Source organism: Chenopodium quinoa, unplaced genomic scaffold, assembly GCF_001683475.1.
Source record: "Chenopodium quinoa cultivar QQ74 unplaced genomic scaffold, ASM168347v1, whole genome shotgun sequence".
Lineage (NCBI taxonomy): Eukaryota > Viridiplantae > Streptophyta > Magnoliopsida > Caryophyllales > Amaranthaceae > Chenopodium > Chenopodium quinoa.
The window spans coordinates 1,446,514-1,467,195 of record NW_018743906.1 but is presented as its reverse complement, the minus strand read 5'-3'; the positions used below and the strand labels follow the sequence as shown (position 1 = coordinate 1,467,195).

The 20,682-nt window shown below is 34.0% G+C and overlaps 2 protein-coding genes across 11 annotated transcripts; both read left to right on the top strand.

Annotated features, from left to right (window-relative positions):
- Positions 1-1,139: 1,139 nt before the first annotated feature.
- On the top strand, positions 1,140-5,265 carry LOC110686998. The gene is made up of 5 exons (XM_021863634.1): positions 1,140-1,812; positions 2,203-2,351; positions 2,424-3,401; positions 3,539-3,594; positions 5,157-5,265. The coding sequence occupies exons 1-5, from the start codon at positions 1,140-1,142 to the stop codon at positions 5,263-5,265; spliced, it is 1,965 nt and encodes a 654-aa protein (XP_021719326.1).
- Positions 5,266-7,082: 1,817 nt separating this feature from the next.
- LOC110686941 (pentatricopeptide repeat-containing protein At5g38730-like) lies at positions 7,083-19,626 on the top strand. Of its 10 annotated transcripts, none has more exons than XM_021863561.1 (7): positions 7,083-9,670; positions 10,451-10,834; positions 13,867-17,180; positions 17,637-17,739; positions 17,847-18,000; positions 18,181-18,251; positions 18,340-19,626. In XM_021863561.1, exon 1 carries the CDS (start codon positions 7,740-7,742, stop codon positions 9,501-9,503), a length of 1,764 nt encoding a protein of 587 aa, XP_021719253.1. In that variant the 5' UTR covers positions 7,083-7,739; the 3' UTR covers positions 9,504-9,670; positions 10,451-10,834; positions 13,867-17,180; positions 17,637-17,739; positions 17,847-18,000; positions 18,181-18,251; positions 18,340-19,626. The 10 variants fall into 10 exon arrangements, with proteins under 10 accessions (XP_021719253.1, XP_021719251.1, XP_021719250.1 ...); XM_021863559.1 differs by having other exon boundaries at positions 13,867-14,045; positions 14,985-15,053; positions 15,140-17,180; positions 17,847-19,624; XM_021863558.1 differs by having other exon boundaries at positions 13,867-15,301; positions 15,927-15,989; positions 17,155-17,180; positions 17,847-19,624.
- Positions 19,627-20,682: the final 1,056 nt, after the last annotated feature.

Here is a 20,682-nt window from a genome sequence, read left to right as displayed (position 1 = left end):
TTACTTTTTAGCAGCTTTTAACCTTCATTAGAACCCTAATATTCTCTCTAGATCTAGATTAATTTGCACTTTCAAGTTTTGATCTTTGTTCATCAATAATTGGTACTTTTCTTCATTCAAGTATTTGGTATTCATCTTTATTTCTTCTTTTACTTTTAAATGCTTATTAATCATGTTTTCTTCATTGAATATTGTTTTTGATTTCATTAATATGTGTGAGTAGTTTTCTTATTCCAAGATCTAGCGGAACCCGAATATGATTAATGCATGATTTAATTCTTTAAATTCTCTAATAATAATTGTAATTGATATGCTTAATTGATTATGCTTATGCCAATACTAGATTAGGGATAATTGGTTTATTATTAATCCTTTGTTTTTATCGCAACGGGAGTTGGGTTTTGACGGATTTGAATAAATCAGTTAAGGGTTTGAAGTTCATCAAGGGAGTAGTTGAATGGATGATTAGGAAGTCAGAGTAATGTGCTTAAGGTCTTTAATTTACATGATTCCACAGAAGTAGGCTTGAGTGTGATTAGAGAAGCCATTGATAACTCGGGAGAGACCATTGGTACTATTCAGGGATTACTTTTCCTCTTTAATCAATTGAACTATGTGTTAGGGGTAGAACGACTATTGCATTAATTGTATTCGTGGTGATGCTTGATCTTGGATGTTTTTAGCATTGAATTGTCATATTGTTTAGATTTAATCGTTTTAATTATCTCTTTAGTTATTGATTCTTACTTATTTGAATTGGTTACTTGCTTAGTAATTGCTTGAGTCTATTTAATTAGTTGAACCATAGTCTCTTGGGATCCGACCCTTGCTTGCCCATCTACATAGTAGTAGTCTAGTTAGGTTTATTTTTGTTAGGTACGCGACACGCCTATCAAATTTTGGAGCCGTTGTCGGGGACTAATGGTTTCATTCTAGTTATTTGTGATTCGTTTTTACTAAGCATATATTTTGTTTCTTCGGCTATTGTTCCTTGTGTCTTTGATCTCCCGTTTTAGTTTTTTTGTTGCATGCAAACTCAAAGTTCAGGTTCAGATGATTTAACACCTTTTGATTCTGAGATCGAAGCTATTGCGAGAAGACGAAGAGGTAGAAGAAGGAGAAATCGAAATACAAGAAACATGGTTGATCCGGGAACAAAATCTCTTTTGGAGTATGGTATTCCGGATACAACAACCGAATTTCTCTCCAGTATTGTTAGACCACCTGTCACTGCTCAGAGTTTTGAGTTGAAGCCCCAATTCATACAGTTCATCTCCAATGATTCTTTTGCGGGCTCATCGAATGATTGCCCTGTGACTCACATTGATAGTTTCCTGGAGAAGTGTGACACTATGAAGCTCAATGGTGTCACTGATGATGCTATTAGACTATGCCTTTTCCCTTTTTCACTACGAGATAGAGCCAGGGAGTGGTTACGGGATGAAGGTATTGGTTCTTTTGATACGTGGGACAAGCTTGCCAAGGCCTTTCTAGTCAAATTCTTAGGGCAAGAGAAACCCGCAAAATTAAGGAACGAGCTATCTACTTTCCATCAATCCAATGACGAATCCCTATATGAGGCATGGAGAAGATTTAAGCGATTGCAAAGACAATGCCCTCACCATGGTATTCCAGAGTGGATGTTGATCCAAACATTCTATAATGGTTTGACCCATGAGTTTCGCATATACATTGACGCTGCGTCCGGAGGTTCTATCATGATGAAGAACCCAACCGATGCTAAGGATTTGATTGAGAAGATGGAGGCTAATGATAATTACCATCCAAGGGGACGAAATGCTATCAACATAGGTAATAAACATGATGTTGATGCTCTAACCATGTTGACTAGTTCTGTGCAAGCACTAACTCATAAAGTCAATCAACTCTAAGCCGAGTCCCCTTGATCCTCGATGGAAACTTGTCAGATGTGTGGATTGCAAGGCCATACTGCAACGGAGTGTCAACCTAATTATGATGGAATGACAATTGAGCAAGCTAATGCTTTTTATACCATAACCTCTACAAAGGCCATTTGATGAAGGGTGGAGAAATTATCAAGGGTTCTCATATATGAACAATCAGGCTCAAGTGAATCCTCAACCACCACCTGCTTTTCAAGCAAGAGCACCTTTCAATCATCAATCCACACAACTACCACCACCCCAAACCTCAACATTTGATCTTGAATCAATTATGAAGGTTCTACCTCCCAAATTCAACAACAAGAGCTTATATCAAAGCAATTTGAGCTACAAGCAAAGCAAAATGAGTACTTTGAAAACTCAATCCAATTGCTCACTGCTCAAAATAAGAGGATAAAGACTCATCTTTCTCAACTTTCACAGCAAGTGAGTCATCTAACAACTCTTCAAGATCAAGCAAAAGTCTAGACGAAACAATGCAATGCAATTTTCGTGAAGAGGGATGAATTGTTTACGGGTGGATTAGAAGAGAAAGTGTGCAATGTGGAGTCAAGAATAGAGAAGCATGAGAGAGAAGGTCCCAAATATGTTTCTCCACAAGCATATGAGGAGCCGATGCCTTTCCCGCAAAGGTTATCAAAAGTTGTGCTCGATAAGCATTTAGGGAAGTATTCCGAGACTCTTAAGAAGGTATATGCTACCATTCCTTTTTCCGATCTTGTAGTTCAAATGCCTCAATTTGCAAATTTTGTGAAAGAAATTCTAGATCATGATCATAATGATAAGAAATTAGAAAGTTTGGTAGTAAAGGAGAAATGTCCTTATCTTTTACATGATAGCTTACCACCTAAATTGCATGATCTTGGTAGTTTTACTATCCCTTGTATGATAAACAAACCATATTTTGATAGGGTCTTGTGTGATCTGGGTGCTAGTGTTAACTTAATGCCTTCTGCAGTGTATGACAAATTAGGTTTGAAAAACCTTAAACCCTCTCCTATATCTCTTCATATGGCTGATAGAACTGTTAGACTCCCTAAGGGTGTAGTTGAAGATGTATTAGTTGGGATTGGTGAACTTGTTTTTCCTGTTGACTTTGTTGCAGTGGATATGAAAGAAGACCATAAGATCCCACTCATCTTTGGTCGCCCTTTTCTTGCTACAAGTCAAGCTCTAATAGATGTTCCTAAAGGACAAGTGACCATAAGAGCTCAAGATAAACAAGTTGTGTTTAAGCTTTTCAATGACCATAATTTTACTTTCGATGGTGGTACTTGTTTGAGAATCGATGCTACTAACCCTTTGGTTGATAAGTGTGTTTCTAATAGAAATCTTGTGAGAAAAAAGGACAATATTCCACCACATGATGGGTTTAGCTACATCAAAGTAAATTCGGATACAAGGCTCATCAACTCTAATTTGAAAGAGTCATTTGGAGGTGAATATATTAATGAACAATACCATGGAGTATCTTATGTGTGTGGTGACCCAGGTTGAGCTACTAAAGAAGGGTCGAGCTAAAGACCTTAAACAAGCGCTAAATGGGAGGCAACCCATTTCCTTTTTTGTTTTATTTTCCTTTTAGTTTCTTTTTCTTGTTTTTGTTTTTTTAGTGTCTTGGGGATATGTTGCGATGTTATTTTGAGGGTGGTCCCAGCTCCGCCCTTAGGTATGATCCCTCCTCTTTCAGTAGGGCCTAGTTTTCTTTTTCCCTTGCTTGTTCTTATTCGATATATGTTCACATTGAGGACAATGTGAAGTTTAGCTTGGAGGAGGGATTACTTTCTGCTTTGGGTTTTTTATACGACTATGCCTCGATGATGATATGTAATAATATGTGTGATTTTTAAAATTGAAAAACTTGTTTTTGAAAACCCATTCACTGATTGATTTGAAATTGAACTTGTTTGTGGCTAGAATGGTCTCCCCGCTCGACCAATATGGATAGCTTGAGTACCTATGTGAGACTTTTGAGCCATCTTTGACTGATACATCTTATTTCAGCCATTCTTTTTTCATGTGTGTTAGATTTTCCTTCATGTGATTTGATTCTTGGATTTGCTTTGCGATTATTTGAGACTTACGATGCAATGTGGAAGAGTGATTGAAGTTCCTTTTAGATAATTAAAGCCAAAACTTCTTAGGTGTTTGAGGCTTATTCTATTTTCGTTTTATTTTACATTAACTCTTAGGATGAACCAAATTGAGCCATGATTCCCCTTCTTTGACGCCTTACATTTTATGCCTTAGAGCCTTTTTGTAGGTTTATTTGATGGAGAATCAATGTATTATTTATGCCCTATTGAGTTGTGTTTGGAAAATAAAAGAGAAAGAAAAAAGAATTTAGAAAAAAAGAGCAAAAATGAAAAAAATCAGAAAAATAAGTTTGTGTATGCTCTAAGTTTCAAAAAAAAAAAAAAGAAAAAAAATGAGAAAATGAGAATGAATAAGAAAAAAAGCAATATTTGCCATGGAAATCTATGTTGTCTTGTGAAGAAAAGTGAGAATAAGGGCATGCTTATATGTTGTGCGGAGGATATAAGGTTGGTTTAGTTTGAACCCGACATTTGGCTATGTAGTGGGATTAGGATTTTTGTTATTTTTGAGCACCACATTCCCAAATGACATCGTCTAACCCCATATAACCAAGCCTACCCTTATTTAGGATCTCATGACTTCCGTACTTGCATCATCGCTTTACAAGTGGAGAAAATCTATAAGCAAACCCAAAGAGGACAATTGCATGAAGTCAACGTGCATAATTGCAATTAGGATGAGTGGTTTCTTATTCTAACCCTTATAAACACATGAGTGGCTTATTTGTTTTATTTGCACAACTAAAGTGAGATGCTATTCATATATGACTGAGTTGGTTAGAGGAGATGTGTGGAAAGATTGGTTGTCAATTCCGAGTGCTTGAAGTTTATGGTGGTTTTATAATCACTAACTTGCATTTCTTGTTTTTTCACTTGGTTTTAATTCGTTCGCACATATATTCTTGCTTGAGGGGCCATCCTACTCTTCTTGTGTTCTATGTTTCAATGCTTGAGGACAAGCATTGGTCTAGCTTGGGGGAGTTTGATAAGTCGTATATTGAGCATGTTTTTAGAGTCCATTTAGGTAGTTTTCAAGATTAGATTAATTGTTCATAGCTTATTTTAGCTTGTTTTGGTTTGGTTGTGATCATGTTGTGCTTTTATGGGTAGTTTTGTTGTTTTTGATGTATTTCAGGATGAACGAGACTAATTTGGATGGTCACGAGAGTTTGTTAAGGTGGAAGAGTGATGATACCAGTGTCCGCCCTGCAGGGCAAAGGAAGGAGAAGAGAAGAGCAAAGTAGTACATAGATGTATCTTACCCCCAATGCCTTGGCAGGGCAAGGTTGCCCGGGCTGACCGGGCAAGTGAGGTTATCAACATTATAAGCTCCGAAAGTCAGATTCTCTACTTGTTGCTTCTCGCGCCCGACCGGGTAGCCTTCCCCTGGCTGAGGGCGATGGGGGTAAGATAAATCTATGTACTACTTTGCTCTTCTCTTCTCCTTCCTTTGCCCTGGCTGCCAAGGCAATGTTGCCCTCCCAGGGCGGACACTGATATCATCACTCTTCCACCTTAACAAACTCTCGTGACCATCCAAATTAGTCTCGTTCATCCTGAAATACATAAAAAACAACGAAACTATCCATAAAAGCACAACATGATCACAACCACACCAAAACAAGCTAAAATAAGCTATGAACAATTAATCTAATCTTGAAAACTACCTAAATGGACTCTAAAAACACGCTCAATATACGACTTATCATACATATATATATATATATAAATAATTAGCTCGATACAAATGATAAATGATAATTACCTATTTACAATTAGTTAGAGTTTAGCCTATAATAATTGACAAAGGCATGTACATTGTAAATATGCAGATATTTTCTTAATGATAAAGAAGGAAGATATTTTCTCAATCTTTCAAAGGATTTTTTTTTAAAATATTTTTTTTTCTTCCCAATTTCCCCTTTTTTATGCACATATATAATTTATGTGGTCTGTAAGATGATTAAGATCAATGTTTGGTTATTCCTAGCACATATACATGACCCAACTTGATCATAACCCGCAAATTATTGACTTGAACCAAATTAAATTAGCTTGGTCAACCTAGCTAATTTGCTTGAGTTAAACTTGCCAAATAAAAAGGGGTTAACAAATATATAAAATTAAATTTAAAAAGCTAATTAAGAGCATCTCATCATTGGAATGATCGAGGTGACGTGACCAGTCACTGTCTAAGTAAAAAAAACCCACTATAGTACGGCTGGACAACGAGTTATGAACCTAGGGTTAACACCTCATCTGTCGGTAAAGGTGCACTCCAATGGACGAAGTGAAAAGATTGAGACCCGTCTTTGTTGGTTGAGATATTGGAACACTTTTTAGACAAGATACTAGAAGAGAGAAATAAGTAATTTGGTATTTTAGAAATAAGTAGAAGATTTTTTTTCCCACTTACCACTTGAAAGGAAGAGCTTGTTTTTTTTTTTATTTTATTTATTTATTTATTTTAATAATAATTATTAAAGAGAACGTTGAAATTAATAGGAAATAAAGAGTTTTGTAACCAAAGAATAATTTGACAATAAACTCAGGGCCTATTCTGATTAACTGAACTGAACTAAACTGAACTTAACTTAACTTATTGGAGTTGAACCGAATATTTTATAATAGAAGGAAATTAAGAACTGAACTGAATTTAACTGAAAATAGTCGAAAAAGAACAGACCCTCAATTTGTAATGCTAATCTATCATTATCTATAATTAAATATTGTGATTTTTTTTTAATAATAATTTGTACTATGATTCTATTAATGCCAAAATGTTTAATACTTGTAATTATATTTAATTAATATTTCTTAATTCTTGTCAAAAAAAAAAAAAAATTCTTTAATGCAAATACCTAAAAAAACCCGAACATTTGCTGAAAAAAAAAGATTTATTTATTTGCAATACCTACTTTGAAGAACATTAAAAAAAAAAAAAAAAAATAAGAGGTTGTATTCCACTTTTCTGTACTAAGGTTGTGTTTGGTAACTAGCTTATTTGAGCAAAATTAGCTTATTTGACTAATATTAGTTTATTGACTATTAAATAAGCTAATTTAAGGTGTTTGGTGGAAATCTTATTTAAAGAGATTATTCCACTAAATAAGTTCTTTTTCAAAAACTTCTTTTAGAAGCTTTTTCAATTAGCCTATTCAATTCTTATGGTGAAATGACATCGATACCCCCATTTAATTAAAAAAACCTATATGAATCACCTACCCTATAATTAGCTTATTGGTCATTTCACATAATCAATTAGATTTAAACAATCAACTATTTTACCAAACACTTTTCTACAATAAACTAATAAAATAAGTTAGTGAAATCAGTTAATACAATCAACTTATTAAAATCAATTAACACAATCAACTTCACCTTTTCTCCAAACCCGGCCTAAAATTTTTCAATCACAGATCACCCTAATCCCCAAATTACAATGACTTTAATAACGCTCTAATGCACCCCCAAGGCCTCAACCAAATATTCAACGTCGAACCACTTATCAAGTTATCAGCCTTCACGCCAAAATCCAAAACAGAAAAAACACTTGCACACCAACTGTTCGACAAAAAGCCTAACTGAAGGAAGAACAGAGGAAACTTCAAAAATTTTCAAAACCTCTCTTTTATCGAACCAATTTCTTCTCCTTGCATTCAATTAAAAGCAAAGGATCTTCTTTTTCAGTTGGATACACAGCAATTGTAAGTCTATCATGCCCAATTTAGCTTCTTTTGTTTCTAGGGAAACTAAATCAATTAAAATTCTATTTGCAGTTGTATTAAAGGGTGATTGGAACCAATTTTTAAAACCCCAAATTGGTTCTAATTTGACTTCAGTAAAAGTTGAGAAAATATTATCACATCTTTCATTAGATTATTATGATTCATGGGTATTTTATGAATGGGTTGAAAAGATTCCTGGGTATAAGCATTCCCTTGAATTAACTTGGTCTATGATTCATTTGTTGACAAAACACAACCACTTTAGAATTGCACAGAATTTGCTTCAGAAAATTGCTCTTAAGAATTATTTATCATCCCACACTGTTCTGAATGCCCTTGTGGGTGCCCAGCATGACCCAGGTTCGAATTCGCAGATTTTGAGTTGGTTAGTGATATATTATGCTGATTCTAAGATGACTCAGGATGCTATTCAAGTGTTTGAGTACATGAAAATTAATAGGATTAAACCTCATTTACATGCTTGTACTGTACTTTTGAGTTCTCTAGTGAAGGTGGGGTTGACTGCTACCATGTGGAAAATGTACAATATGATGTTGAAACTTGAGATTGATCCTAATATTCATGTGTATAATGTGTTGCTTCATGGTTGTTGCAAGTCTAAGGATGTGGAAAAGGCGGAACAGTTGTTGAATGAGTTGGAATTGAAGTGCATATTGCCTGATCTTTTCACTTATAATACACTGATTTCTTTGTATGTAAAGAATGGTAAACACTATGAAGCTTTGTCTGTTCAATACAGGATGGAAAATGCTGGTGTGGCACCCGATATTGTGACTTATAATTGCCTATTATTTGGATTTTGTCGGGAAGGTAGGATGAGGGAGGCTTTGAGGCTTTTTAATGATATCAAGGGTGCAAAACCTAACCTTGTGACATATACCACTTTGGTTGATGGATATTGTCGGGCAAATGACGTAGAGGAAGCATTGAGGTTGTGCCAAGTAATGGAGGCTAAAGGTGTCTATCCATCAGTTGTTACTTATAATTCGATTCTACGCAAACTTTGTGAACAAGGGAGGATACGGGATGCGAACAAGCTTTTGAATGAGATGAGCGAGAAGAAGGTAGAGCCTGATAATGTTACTTGCAATACATTGATAAATGCTTATTGCAAGATAGGAGATCTGGAATCTGCCTTAAAAGTCAGAAACAAGATGTTAGAGGGTGGGTTGAAGGTTGATCAATATACTTTTAAGGCACTTATACATGGTTTCTGCAATGCCAAAGAGATAGATAAAGCAAAAGAGCTGCTTTTTGATATGCTTGATGCGGGTTATTCTCCAAGTTTTTGCACTTATTCGTGGATTGTAGATGTTTACTGTCACCTGGATAATGAAAAGGCAGTAGCAAGACTGCCAAATGAGCTTGCAAAGAGAGGTCTATTTGTTGATATCTCAGTGTATCGAGCTCTTATTAGAAGTCTGTGTAAAAAAGACAGAACTGAATGGGCTAAAATAATTTTTGATTGTATGGAAGAGAAAGGAATCAAGGGAGACAGTCTTGTATACACTAGCTTAGCATTTGCCTACTTTAAAGAAGGGAAGAGAAGGGAGACCTCAGAGTTATTAGATGAGATGTACAAGAGGAGGTTAAGTGTAACATTAAGAATATATAAATGTTTAAGTGCTTCAAAAGCAAGTGAGAGCAACTTATTAGAGGTCTTTTGGAATCACTTGTTGGAAAGAAAGCTTATCTCAAAGAATGTTTACAAGCACATGCAAGACCTAAATTGACCTCCCATTAAGCTGAGTGACTTTTGTATCCTGGCATTTCAATGCAGCATGTCGAAATTGGACAGGGATACGGATACCCTTTTCTGGAAAAGAATGACGGGATATAAGTAATTTTGCTCTGTGTTCATTCAAGCTTTCCAGCTCAACTACCTTCTTTACTGGTGTAGGTAATATTAATTATTGTACTACCTAAATTAGTACAGTTATTAGTCTTACGGAATTATTTGAAGTTATAAAGATCTCTCTCTCCCTTTTTTTTTTTCTTTTTTTTTTCTTTTTTGTGAAAAATATAAAGATCTCTTTTATTTAATACGAAGTAGAAAATTAGAAAATTATTCAAAGTCTAGAGTGAATCTCATAGTGTAGTACTCCGACCACCGTCAAAACAGTCCTGTCCTTGTGTCTTTGTGAGCTTTGCTGTTTTCTCTATATCAAACCTAGACAAAGAACAATTTATTTTATTTTTAATATTTTATAATAGTCATTTTCTGGGATCTCTACGAACAATCGGTATGCTTAAAGCTTTTTACTTTGTTTTAAAGCTTACATTCGTTTAATTTGTTATGGAGTATTTTTTACTTGAATTGTTGTTGTGTCATACTCAATTACTCATCTAGCGTCATGGATAAATTTACGATAAAACCACGAGTAAATAGGTGCTCCTCGTATTAATTTTTAGGTAAAATCACGTGTTGGTAGTGCAGTATGTCGATAGTATAAATGTATATTTCTGATTGAAGCTTATGTACGAATTTGCATGTTCTATTTCGTTTAAGAATTGTTACTTTTTTGTGTCAAAAATGGAATTGTTACTCCTTGTTAGCTTCAATGGCAGCAAGGAGTTGCTGTATTGTTTTTTATGCTGTTATTTGCTCAAGTTTTATTCTTCAATTGTGGATAGTACTTTCTGTTTTTGGAGTATGTAACTGTAATTCTTTCCTTATCAGGTATTGTGTTGATCAATGGTTTCTTCTAGGTGACCAAAGCACCAAACTATGTCATAACTTGTGAGGAAAGCCAAGAAACATTCAAATGGGGAATCAAGATAGTAACAGATGATTCAGAAATTAACTCTTACAAGTCTTTTACCTATCAAGGTGTCAAATAGTGTCTTCATGACTGTGTTTACCTATATGGTCAAGGTGCGAAAGATACAGATATAGCTAAACTTGTAAAGACGTGGGAGTAAAAAACAGGAGCAAGAGAAAGAAAGTTATATGGTTTTTCTGCCCAATAGATGTATGCAATTTCTTAAGGAGTACAAGCCATTTTAGTATGACCTATTTATGGCTTCTGGTGAGGGCCAAGGAGTTTCCAACATTATTCCTCTGGTAATTTCTCCTACCTTCTTGTTCACTTTCCTAATAATTTCCCATGTCTGGCAAGCTTACAAATTGTATTTTGGGAATCACTGTGAATGCTTTACTTATCAAATTTATGCACTTTATGAGTCCAATGAATATATATTGGTTGAACAAAAATAGGTAGTTTTGTTCTAACTACTCCGATTTGCTTTGTGCATCTATTTAACATTTCCCTTGTTTTTGTTATTCGTAAGTGAAAACTGTCTTTCCTTTGGAAGAGTTTCTGTAGATGTTGTATTAAGGGCACATATCCAAATGAATCAGTAGGCACTATAGCCATATTTTACTCAGAACTTTATGGTTGGATGAAACAATTAATTGCTGTAAGAAAATGATGTATATCATTAATCAACCTTGTATAGGTCTAGCTGTCCAATCTATGGACTTGGTGAATCAAACTATCAAAGTTTATCGAGACACTGTTAAGAGCAATGTTTATATTCCCTTTTGGCAAGCCAGGTGTAATTTTGTCTAATACTAGGATGCTCCCTGCAAGAACAGTCTGTGAATATGGATGGGGTTACATTGTCGAAATGTTTTAAAAGAATTTAGGAAAATTATCTTAATTTTCTCCCCTTTTTTTTATTAAGCTATTGTTGGGAAATGTAATGTTGCATGTACTGCAAAGGATAGAAGGAACACTCTTCTATCTAAATCAGATTTGGCAAAGACTAACAACTATGTTTCCCATCCTTGATGTTGGAGATCTGAGGATATCAAATACGTTTCCTGATATCATTGACAAGATAAAAGATTAGTGTGAACTGTATGATTTTTATGTCTTAGTTGGATTACTTGTACTTTAAAGAAATCTTGGTAAAACGTATATAATTTTCTACTTGGCTTCAGTTCTTATAGTTAGTTGTTGGAGGCCTCTTTTTTTTTTTTTTTTTTTTTTTTTTTTTTTTTTTTTTTCTCATACTATATTGACATTGAAGTGACTTTCTTGATAAAGACCGACTTAGGTTTATTGCAAACAATGCAATAATGGTATCAATGGGAAGTCAAAGTGTCAAACTTGTTGTGGTTGGTTTGTTTAAAATGTGACTTTTTTTTTACCTAGGAGGGTAACGATTTTTTGCTGTGTTTGCTTGAGTGCAAGAATATATGAGTTACAGTAGTACGGACTATTACTAGAAGAGCGCTTCTTGCTAATTTATTACAAGACAATAAAAAGCTACCTTCAAAAAAGTGAAATTTCAATGCTCTCATACAAGATTTTACCAAGAAAAAACTGTAGTTGGTCTTGCACTCTTGCCTTTGACATTTGTAATATTCCTTCTATTTGAAGTGTTTGGATTTTATGTTGGTTCTTTATATTCTGTTGTCCACAAGTCATATTATATATGCTTGTAATGTCTATATCTGTAATCTTTTTCTCTTTCGTATTTTAATGAGTAGGCAGTTGGTTATCTTCATTATTGTTTTGCAATGTGTTCTTTATGTTCTGGTATTCTATTCATCTTTTGAAATTATCTGAATTAGTATGTCTATGTTTCTACTATTTTACAACACAACACACCACACTAGACCTGGCAATCCTGACCCAGACCCGATGACCCATGACCCGATCCATGAACCGAAACCAGTGACCCGAAATTGACCCAAAACCCGAATTAACCCGACCCGACCCATACCCGACCTGAAGTGGAATTGACCCGACCTTGACCCGAAACCCGAAATGACCCAACCCGACCCGAGATGACCCGACCCAAAGTTGACCCGAGACCCGAAGTTGACCCGACCCGAAAATGACCCGACCTTTAACTTCTTTTAGTAAATAATTATATAAGTTACTATCTCCGTTAACTTTTATTTGCAATTTTGGAACATTTTATATCTCACAAATAATACCCCAAACTTACAAATAAAAGTTAACGGAGGTAGTATAAAAAGTTTATATTAGGAAATTATACATTAAAATAGACCCAACAACATCTTACATGACTACATTGACTTTCATATAATAGCTAAAAAAGATGGTCAAAGTGAGATGTGTGAATAGTGCAAAATGTCAAATCGTTGAGAGTAATTTTGGACGAAGGGAGTACAAGAATAATTCAAAAAAATTATTACAACAATGACAATGATAATAGGAGTACGTATTAAAACTAATATCAATAAGAGAGTGAGGTATAACTCAATTAGTTCTTCTTAGTTTCAGGAGATCTTGAAAGTGATTCTTAGCCTAAAGTTCTAAACACACAAAAAAAAAAAGTTAATAAAAGTCAAACAATTACTATAATCCATGAAAAAAATAGCCTTAATAAATATAGTGAGTTTTTCGTCAAAAAATAAATAAATATATATACAGAGTTGAATTTAACCCAATGAATCACCCAAATATGACTCGACTAGAAGTTGACCCGACCCGAAGTTGACCCGGAAATTGGATCCGAAAATTGACCTTGACCCGAACTGACCTGACCCGAAATTAACCCGACCCAAACTTGACCCGACCTGAACTCGACCCGAATTGTTGACCCGATACCCGACCCGACCCGATTATCAGTCGACCCGAAATCAACCCGAAACCCAAAATGACCCGAACCGACCCGAACTTAACCCGATAATCTTTTGACCCGAACCGAAATGACCCGACCCATACCCGACCCGACCCATACCCGACCCGAATGACCCATTTGCCAGGTCTACACCACACCACATGTACAATTTTTTTTTTTTTTTTTTTTTTTTTTTTTTTTTTTTTTTTTTTTTTTTTTTTTTTTTTTTTTTTTTCCTTTTTACCTGCTTTACTTTCTAATGGCGGTTATAGACAGTTATGTTCTCTCTTGTTATATATAAGCAGGCATTTTATATCTTACCATTGAATTAGCAAACATTTTCTTAAGTCCATGTGTATGCCTAGCTTCTTCTATTGTTCGTTTTGAACAGTTGAGTGACCACTTTGCCTTAATTTACTGGTTAAAAAGAAGATTCTGCCCTTGCGTCCTTTATCTGATGCTGCAATATTAATATTATCTTGGATGTTGACTAAGATATGGGAAGACCTCCATGTTGTGACGAAGAAGGTGTTAAGAAAGGACCCTGGATTCCTGAAGAAGATCAAAAACTCCATTCGTTATGGTTCTGCGAGAGAGGGAGATTTGAGGTATGGGGCTCTTGTTTTTTCATCACCATTGACATTTCTACCGCGGATGCCGCCGCCGCCGTCAAGGTTCTCTTCTTCTTGATTGTTTGTTCATATTGATGATTTCTGGTGATATATTTGATCAATTTGATTTTGGATTACTGAGTGTTCTCGGAAACCCTAGAATTTAACTAAATATAAATTCAAGAAAAATATGACAGAAGTTAAAAATTGGAAAATTACCCAACATTTTATTAGCACACACAATTTTGGAAATCTTAGACAATAATTTACATAGGTAATTGCTACTTATTGTAAATTTTTTGTTTATTTAGTGAGAAATTTGAAATCAATTAATTCTGATTCATTTAGCTATACTGGGGTAATTAACTTATTTTTAGCTATAAGATTTCTGCTAATGTGAAATATACCAAGGATTAGAAAATGCTAATGGGAATAACCTTCAGCATCAAAATGTTTGGCTGAAGTACAATTACTTGAAAGAACAATTTATATCTACAAGAAAACAAAAGCAACTCCAGAGGATTACACTTTTGGTCACCTATTTTAGTCAGAAAACTACACCAGAACAGCTGCGTGCTTTAAAGAATCTATATGAACTCAAGTTCAGCATAATGTCTACAGGATTACAAAACATAACATTGCAGTCTCTCAAAATTAAATAGTAGGTCAAACGATGGACTATTTTTGGCACCTGTGTATTAGCTCTTTGGTTTCCCAATAGTTAAGTTACATACAAATAAGACAATTTCAGACATTTTTTTTTCTCTATAAAGTTTTTACTACCCGTGTTTAGGAGACAAAATAAGATGAGCCAAATACAGCCTTAATGATAAGAGATATGATTGTCTATCGGTCTTGTACTATTTTTATTGGTTAATTGTTTGTCATTATGAACTTGTAATGTGTCAACTAAAGTCGGAAGGAGATAGTAGTTTGATAATGTAGTGGTCGTGTTTATATGGCCAATGTCGAGTTTAATGTGGCATAGTATGTGATTGATAGGCATCAAAGATCATAGGTGAAAGTGGAAAAGCATGGCAGGAGCAAAAAAAAGCCTTATGTCGAAGTTAGGTGAGGATGAAAATGACAAGAGTAGAAATAGGCCATAAGATGATTTTATAATTAATCTCTCTTGTTTTGGTGAGTGTATGATAAAGGGGTGCGCGAGAGAGGAGAGAAAGGTGCAACGTGAAGGAAGAAATGAGACAGGGCTGAGCTGAAGCACATTAGTCATTTTGAACAGCAGCCTTGAGAGTTATTGATAGAGAAGATGAGGGTGAATTGAAGGTGGAAGATTGAGCAACCTGTCTATGTAATATGTATGGTATTGCTAAATTTTGTATTTGTTTTTATTAAATTTTTGTTATAAGAGTGAATTTTTCCGTGAGCTACGACAATGGAATATACTTATTTAATATGCTGTTAGTTCAACTTTAGATGAAGAAATGATATTATCGAATTACTGAGGGAATATTAACCAGTATCTTTTTCTTCTCAAAAGCAAAATTCATAAAATATTTTCTCATTTCTCGAAATTCATATATGTATATTATTAAGCATGTTTGGTAGATTTTTTTTTTTTTTTTACCCCATTCAATAGGTTATCTGGATTTGAGTAAAATGATTTCTGAAGCACAATGCATATATCCTATGAACAGATTCAAGTCATTCAACACTATATCACTTAAAGAGAATTAACAGGAGAGGTTTTTAAAATCTATTTAATTATTGAGGGATAAGCCAGGAAGCTTTGACAAGGTTTGGTGATAAAAAAAAGTTGAATTTTGTAAAAAATTCCTCACTCATAATCCTTTGTTGCTACTGAACACTCTCGTGGAAAATCTAGACACTCCGGGGATGTTATGCGTATGATTGATACAATTAATCATTTATTGACTGGGATAAGCAATCCTTAGTTTTTCTGAATTTGTATGTTATCTGCAGACTGTATGCTGGTGTTTCTGATGCTCTAAGATTTACAAGCTTAAGATATACATCACAAAACAGGTAGTTCCTATCCTTGTCAATATATAAACATAAAAGAAAAGGTTCGATGAATCTTTGAAGTACCTCTCAGACCACTAAAATCAATGTAATTATATACGTGGCTTGCAGGTTTGTGTTCATGACTTCATGTTTAAGTTTGGCCTCGATCTCATTTTGCTGATTTCTTTTGCAATACTACTGTTGTAGCTGGATGTTGCCATAAACTTAGGAAATTGTGGTGGTCCTGTCTTTAGTGCCAAAGGCAGTTGTGTAAACATTGCATTTCAATCAATAAAACTGAAAGTATTGGTTATGTTATAAACTTTGCAAGCTTATAAAAGGAGAGAGAAAGAGATCACTTTTAAGAGACCATATCAAGAGTGTACTTGGGATACGGAATACAAAACACTTTAAAAGAGTTACCAAAGAAGGTCCATGGGGGTTTGGGAAAATTATTCAAACCGTAAAATAGAGTTAGATGGAGAGAGGAAGAGGGAACAAGAAGGTTGGTAAGGGGGGGGGGGATACGAAGGATAAATGAGACAAGGAAAAGGGACAAATAGTAAGGAGCCTTTAGATTTGAAGTATATTTTGACGGGTAATTTGAATGCGAGGAGGCCGAATAAGATTAATGAGGCTACCAAGATGCCTGAGAAGAGAAAAGAAGAGATTGAGATTAGGTTGTTGCTGCTAGGTTGTTGCAGAAAATGTCTGAGCAGGGCAGGAGAGGGAAAGGAGGTGGTGGTTTGATGTAGAGTAGTTTGGTTTCTAATACTGGTGTTAAGAAGGTTGGTTATAGGGGAAAATACGGATTCTAAAAGGAATTCTAGCTTTTCTGAGAGAAAGTGGGAGATCTAAAAGGATTTCTAACTTTCTAAGGGTCACATACCATTTTAATTCTTTCAATAAGACTCTAAACTAATCTGTATATTCAATTGTCAGTTTATGTGCATCAATAACTAACATCCTTTTCATTTTCAATCTTAGAGCAATGATATATCTTTCTTGTACATTAAGTGTGATTAGAAATATTGCAAGATCTGTAATTTTCATCACCTGAAGTTAGGTGTGTGTGTGTGTGTGTGTGTGTGTTTTTTTTTTTGGTTAATACAAGTATATAAAATTGTTGCCTTCTTCGGTTGATTGCTGTATTCTTCATTTGATTGTTGTATTCTTCATTTGACAGGTTTTGGGGATTTCTAATGATGAAAGGTACTGTGGATTATAAATAAATGATTGATAGATTATAGTTGAGAAAATTCTTTAGTTAATTAATTGTACATAGTTGTTCATAGATTTTGTCAAAGATGCCATTGTTTGAGTAGCTTCTTGTATACATCAACGATATTACATTCCTTTTGTGGATTATTATATTATTGTGCTATATATGCTTACATTTGTTTTACTTTATGGGTTGTGGTGTCATGGTGCTGGCTTAGTGCATTATTGGGTCAATCAGGACTCAACTTAGCAGTGACTCCTTAGTAATATAAGCTTGTTAAAGCAAATTTAGAGCTCTTTAAAGCAGTTTATCTTATAGGAATTCGTGAATGTTGGGTTTGGTTGCACCATTTAGTGTATGAATCATTGTATTTTGGTGCTTGCGCATTATGTTTGACTTTAGTTTTGGTCCGATTATTGAATTGGAGTTCCTTTACTTTTGTGCAGGTTGATACATCTGTTGGTTAAAATCTCTCTTAGTATGACTTTCAGAATGATCCTCTTTTAGAAGTGAAAACTACTTGTGGGTCTCTTTTGTATGAACTTTCAGGTATGATACAAGCTAATTGCACTTCAGCTCTTCAAGGTTAGGATGTTATTTTTATCTTGTTTTCATCAGTCATTAACTCTGTTCTTTTTGCCTGTTATTTTATATAGATAATATGGGATGAAATGAACAAGCCTGAAATAACTAGGGATATGATATTACTTGAGCTCAAACAAGAATGCATAGAAGTATACACGAGAAAAGTTGATGTAGCTAACCACTCTAGAGCTCAGCTACAACTGGCTATATATTGATGATTCAGAGGTAGAACTTGCAGCCATTTATTCTGCAATTGGAGAACTACCATTACGTATCACATATGTAAAAGTTGCTATAATTAATTTGAGAACTTGGTAGGATTAGTAACCTTCACTCCTTTTTAGAATGCTTGATCAGGTGTCTAATTTTATAATGCTTTGTGTGATTCCGCGGTTTCTATTTCAGTAATTCTTGCCAAAATTCGATTGAAGAAGCTGGAAGCCTGATACTGTTTCAGAAGTCCTTAAAGAAATTTTGTAGGTCATTTATGAGATAAAATTAAATAATTTTTCTTGTTGAGGTTATGGAATACTTCTGTTCATACACCCTTTTTTTTTTTGACAGAGCAACTTTTTAATTGCCAAGCGGTTCATCTTGAATTCTTGACTACAGGCTCATATTGAAAATTCTTAGCTTTATGATTACCCCATAGTAATATTCCACTGAATCCTGCATTTACAGGCAAAGAAATGTGTTGGTACCATGCAGTTCAGCAGTTGATATTCTGAAAAAATTGAAGCTTAGGCTATGCTACAATTGGGTTATTTAATCTTATCAACCCTTTACTTTACATCCACACCATCACTACATAATCCTTTTACAGTTACTCCAATATTTCATCATTCTTTATATTCACTTTCATTTTCTTTAGTTAAATTGTTTATCCCCTCACTTGTACGCTACCCTCAATCCAAGCATGCCTTTAATTGTTAGTCATCTCTCATCTAGTCATTTGAAGGACTGAAGCATTTAGGACTCCCTGTAGCTGAATGTTTGTGCAAAGGACATTCCCCGTCAAGCATAGCGCCTGTGTATTGTATCTTTGGATTTTAAGTGAGGAGTTCTGGAAGAAGCAGGGAATATGTAGTATTTGTGTGCCAATATTAGGCTCTAAGATATTGCTAAAGCTTGTTTTCTGATATTCTGTCATTGGAATTGCGGAACTGTTATCAATAGGTATGGTTTTATTAAGATGTCAAATACAGGTGACTTCAACTTGAGATTACTGTATATTTTTTTTCCTCCATTCGTGCTATGAAGTATGAACTTTACTTGAGAATTTAGATATTGATTTAAATCACCACTTCGGATTAGTGCTGCCAGCCTAATTTGTTGCTGAACAAAGTATTCGACATCCGATTGTTTCTTTGTTTTTTAGGATAAATTTAGCTTACGTAGGATTTATTTCGAGATCACACGAAAGATTTTTTTATATCAAATAAAAGATAAAACAAATATACTTCTTCGTATTCGCAATTTCTACCCTACTCGAGGAGTCCCTAATACTAGTTGCTTCGAATTATGTTAGGGATTTTTTATAAAAAAAAAAAAAAAAAAAAAAAAAATTTGTTTTACTAATTTTATATGTAGAGAATTAAGAAGAAATGCACTTTTAAACTGAAATCTCACACAAGTCAATATATGGTAGAAGGGTAAGAAAATTCCTACTTAAAAGTGCAACAAATGAGGATAGATCTTACAACCTCGGTTATTACTTATTGGGATTTGATCTGACAATTTGAATTAGTCAAGTCTAGTGGACTTGCGAATCAAAAGTACCTCAAGTATTTTACAACTTTAGCACTACCCTGCAAGAGTTGTTCTAGATTCCTAAAAAAAAAAAAAAAAAAAAAAAAAAGAATTTTTCTAGATTGATTTTTTTTTTTAAAATAATAATAATTATTATTATTATTTTTTTACGAGTAATAATAAGAGTTAAAAATGCAACAACAATTGTTGTTGGGAGGGCTTTATGTTCAATTGGCGCCGAGGAGTTTAGTGGTCTAGAATCTCGGTATTGTATTACTAGATACTTCGTATGTTAGTATCAGACTATAATTGTATGAAAGTTGATTTTTTTTTTTTTTAAAAAATAAAATAAAATTGTGCTCTATTCCATTGGGAGTTTTGACACTATTTTATACAAGCTAAGAGGTACACACTATGCGTGTACCATATAAAAAATTAGAAGAAGAAGAAAAAAAAAAGAAATTAACCATAAAAAAAAAATCAAGAGCAGTTTCATTTTTTTTATAGGGAGTAAGAACAATTGAAGATATACATTATAGAAGTGGAGCATTTATTATAGGGCAGTTATGAACTTACGGTAGGTACTCTAGGTAGGGGTTTTTTTTTTTTTTTTTTTTTTTTTTTTAATAATTTTTTTATTTTATTAAATTATTTTTTTATTTAAATTATGGTTTATGTGTATGTTATAGTAGGAAAGGTTTTTTTTTTTAATAATTTTTAATTGTGGGTAAAATGTAATTTTTAAAAAGTAGAAGGGTATTTTAGGAAAAGCAAAATTTATCGACAAAGAAATCCTTTATCTTTATATAGTACTATAGATTTGAGAATTATACATAAAAAAAAAAAATACAATCTTGCACATATTTATTAGAATCTTGTTAATGTGCAAATAATTATACCCTAAGAGTTTGCACGATGATAATTGTTAAATAAGTCAAGTCAATGGAAGCCATCATTACATGGAAAGAGCTTACAACGAATTGAAGGCATGAACGTGCAAGAACAATAATCTATTTGGAGCCTAGGCTAATGCATATAGTTTGCTGATATAATATATATATTGGACGAAGTTTACATTAGAAGCCATCATTTCAACACTAATCACAATATCACTACCTAAAAGCTCTTTTCTTGTCATATTATTGTACGTGGTTGCAT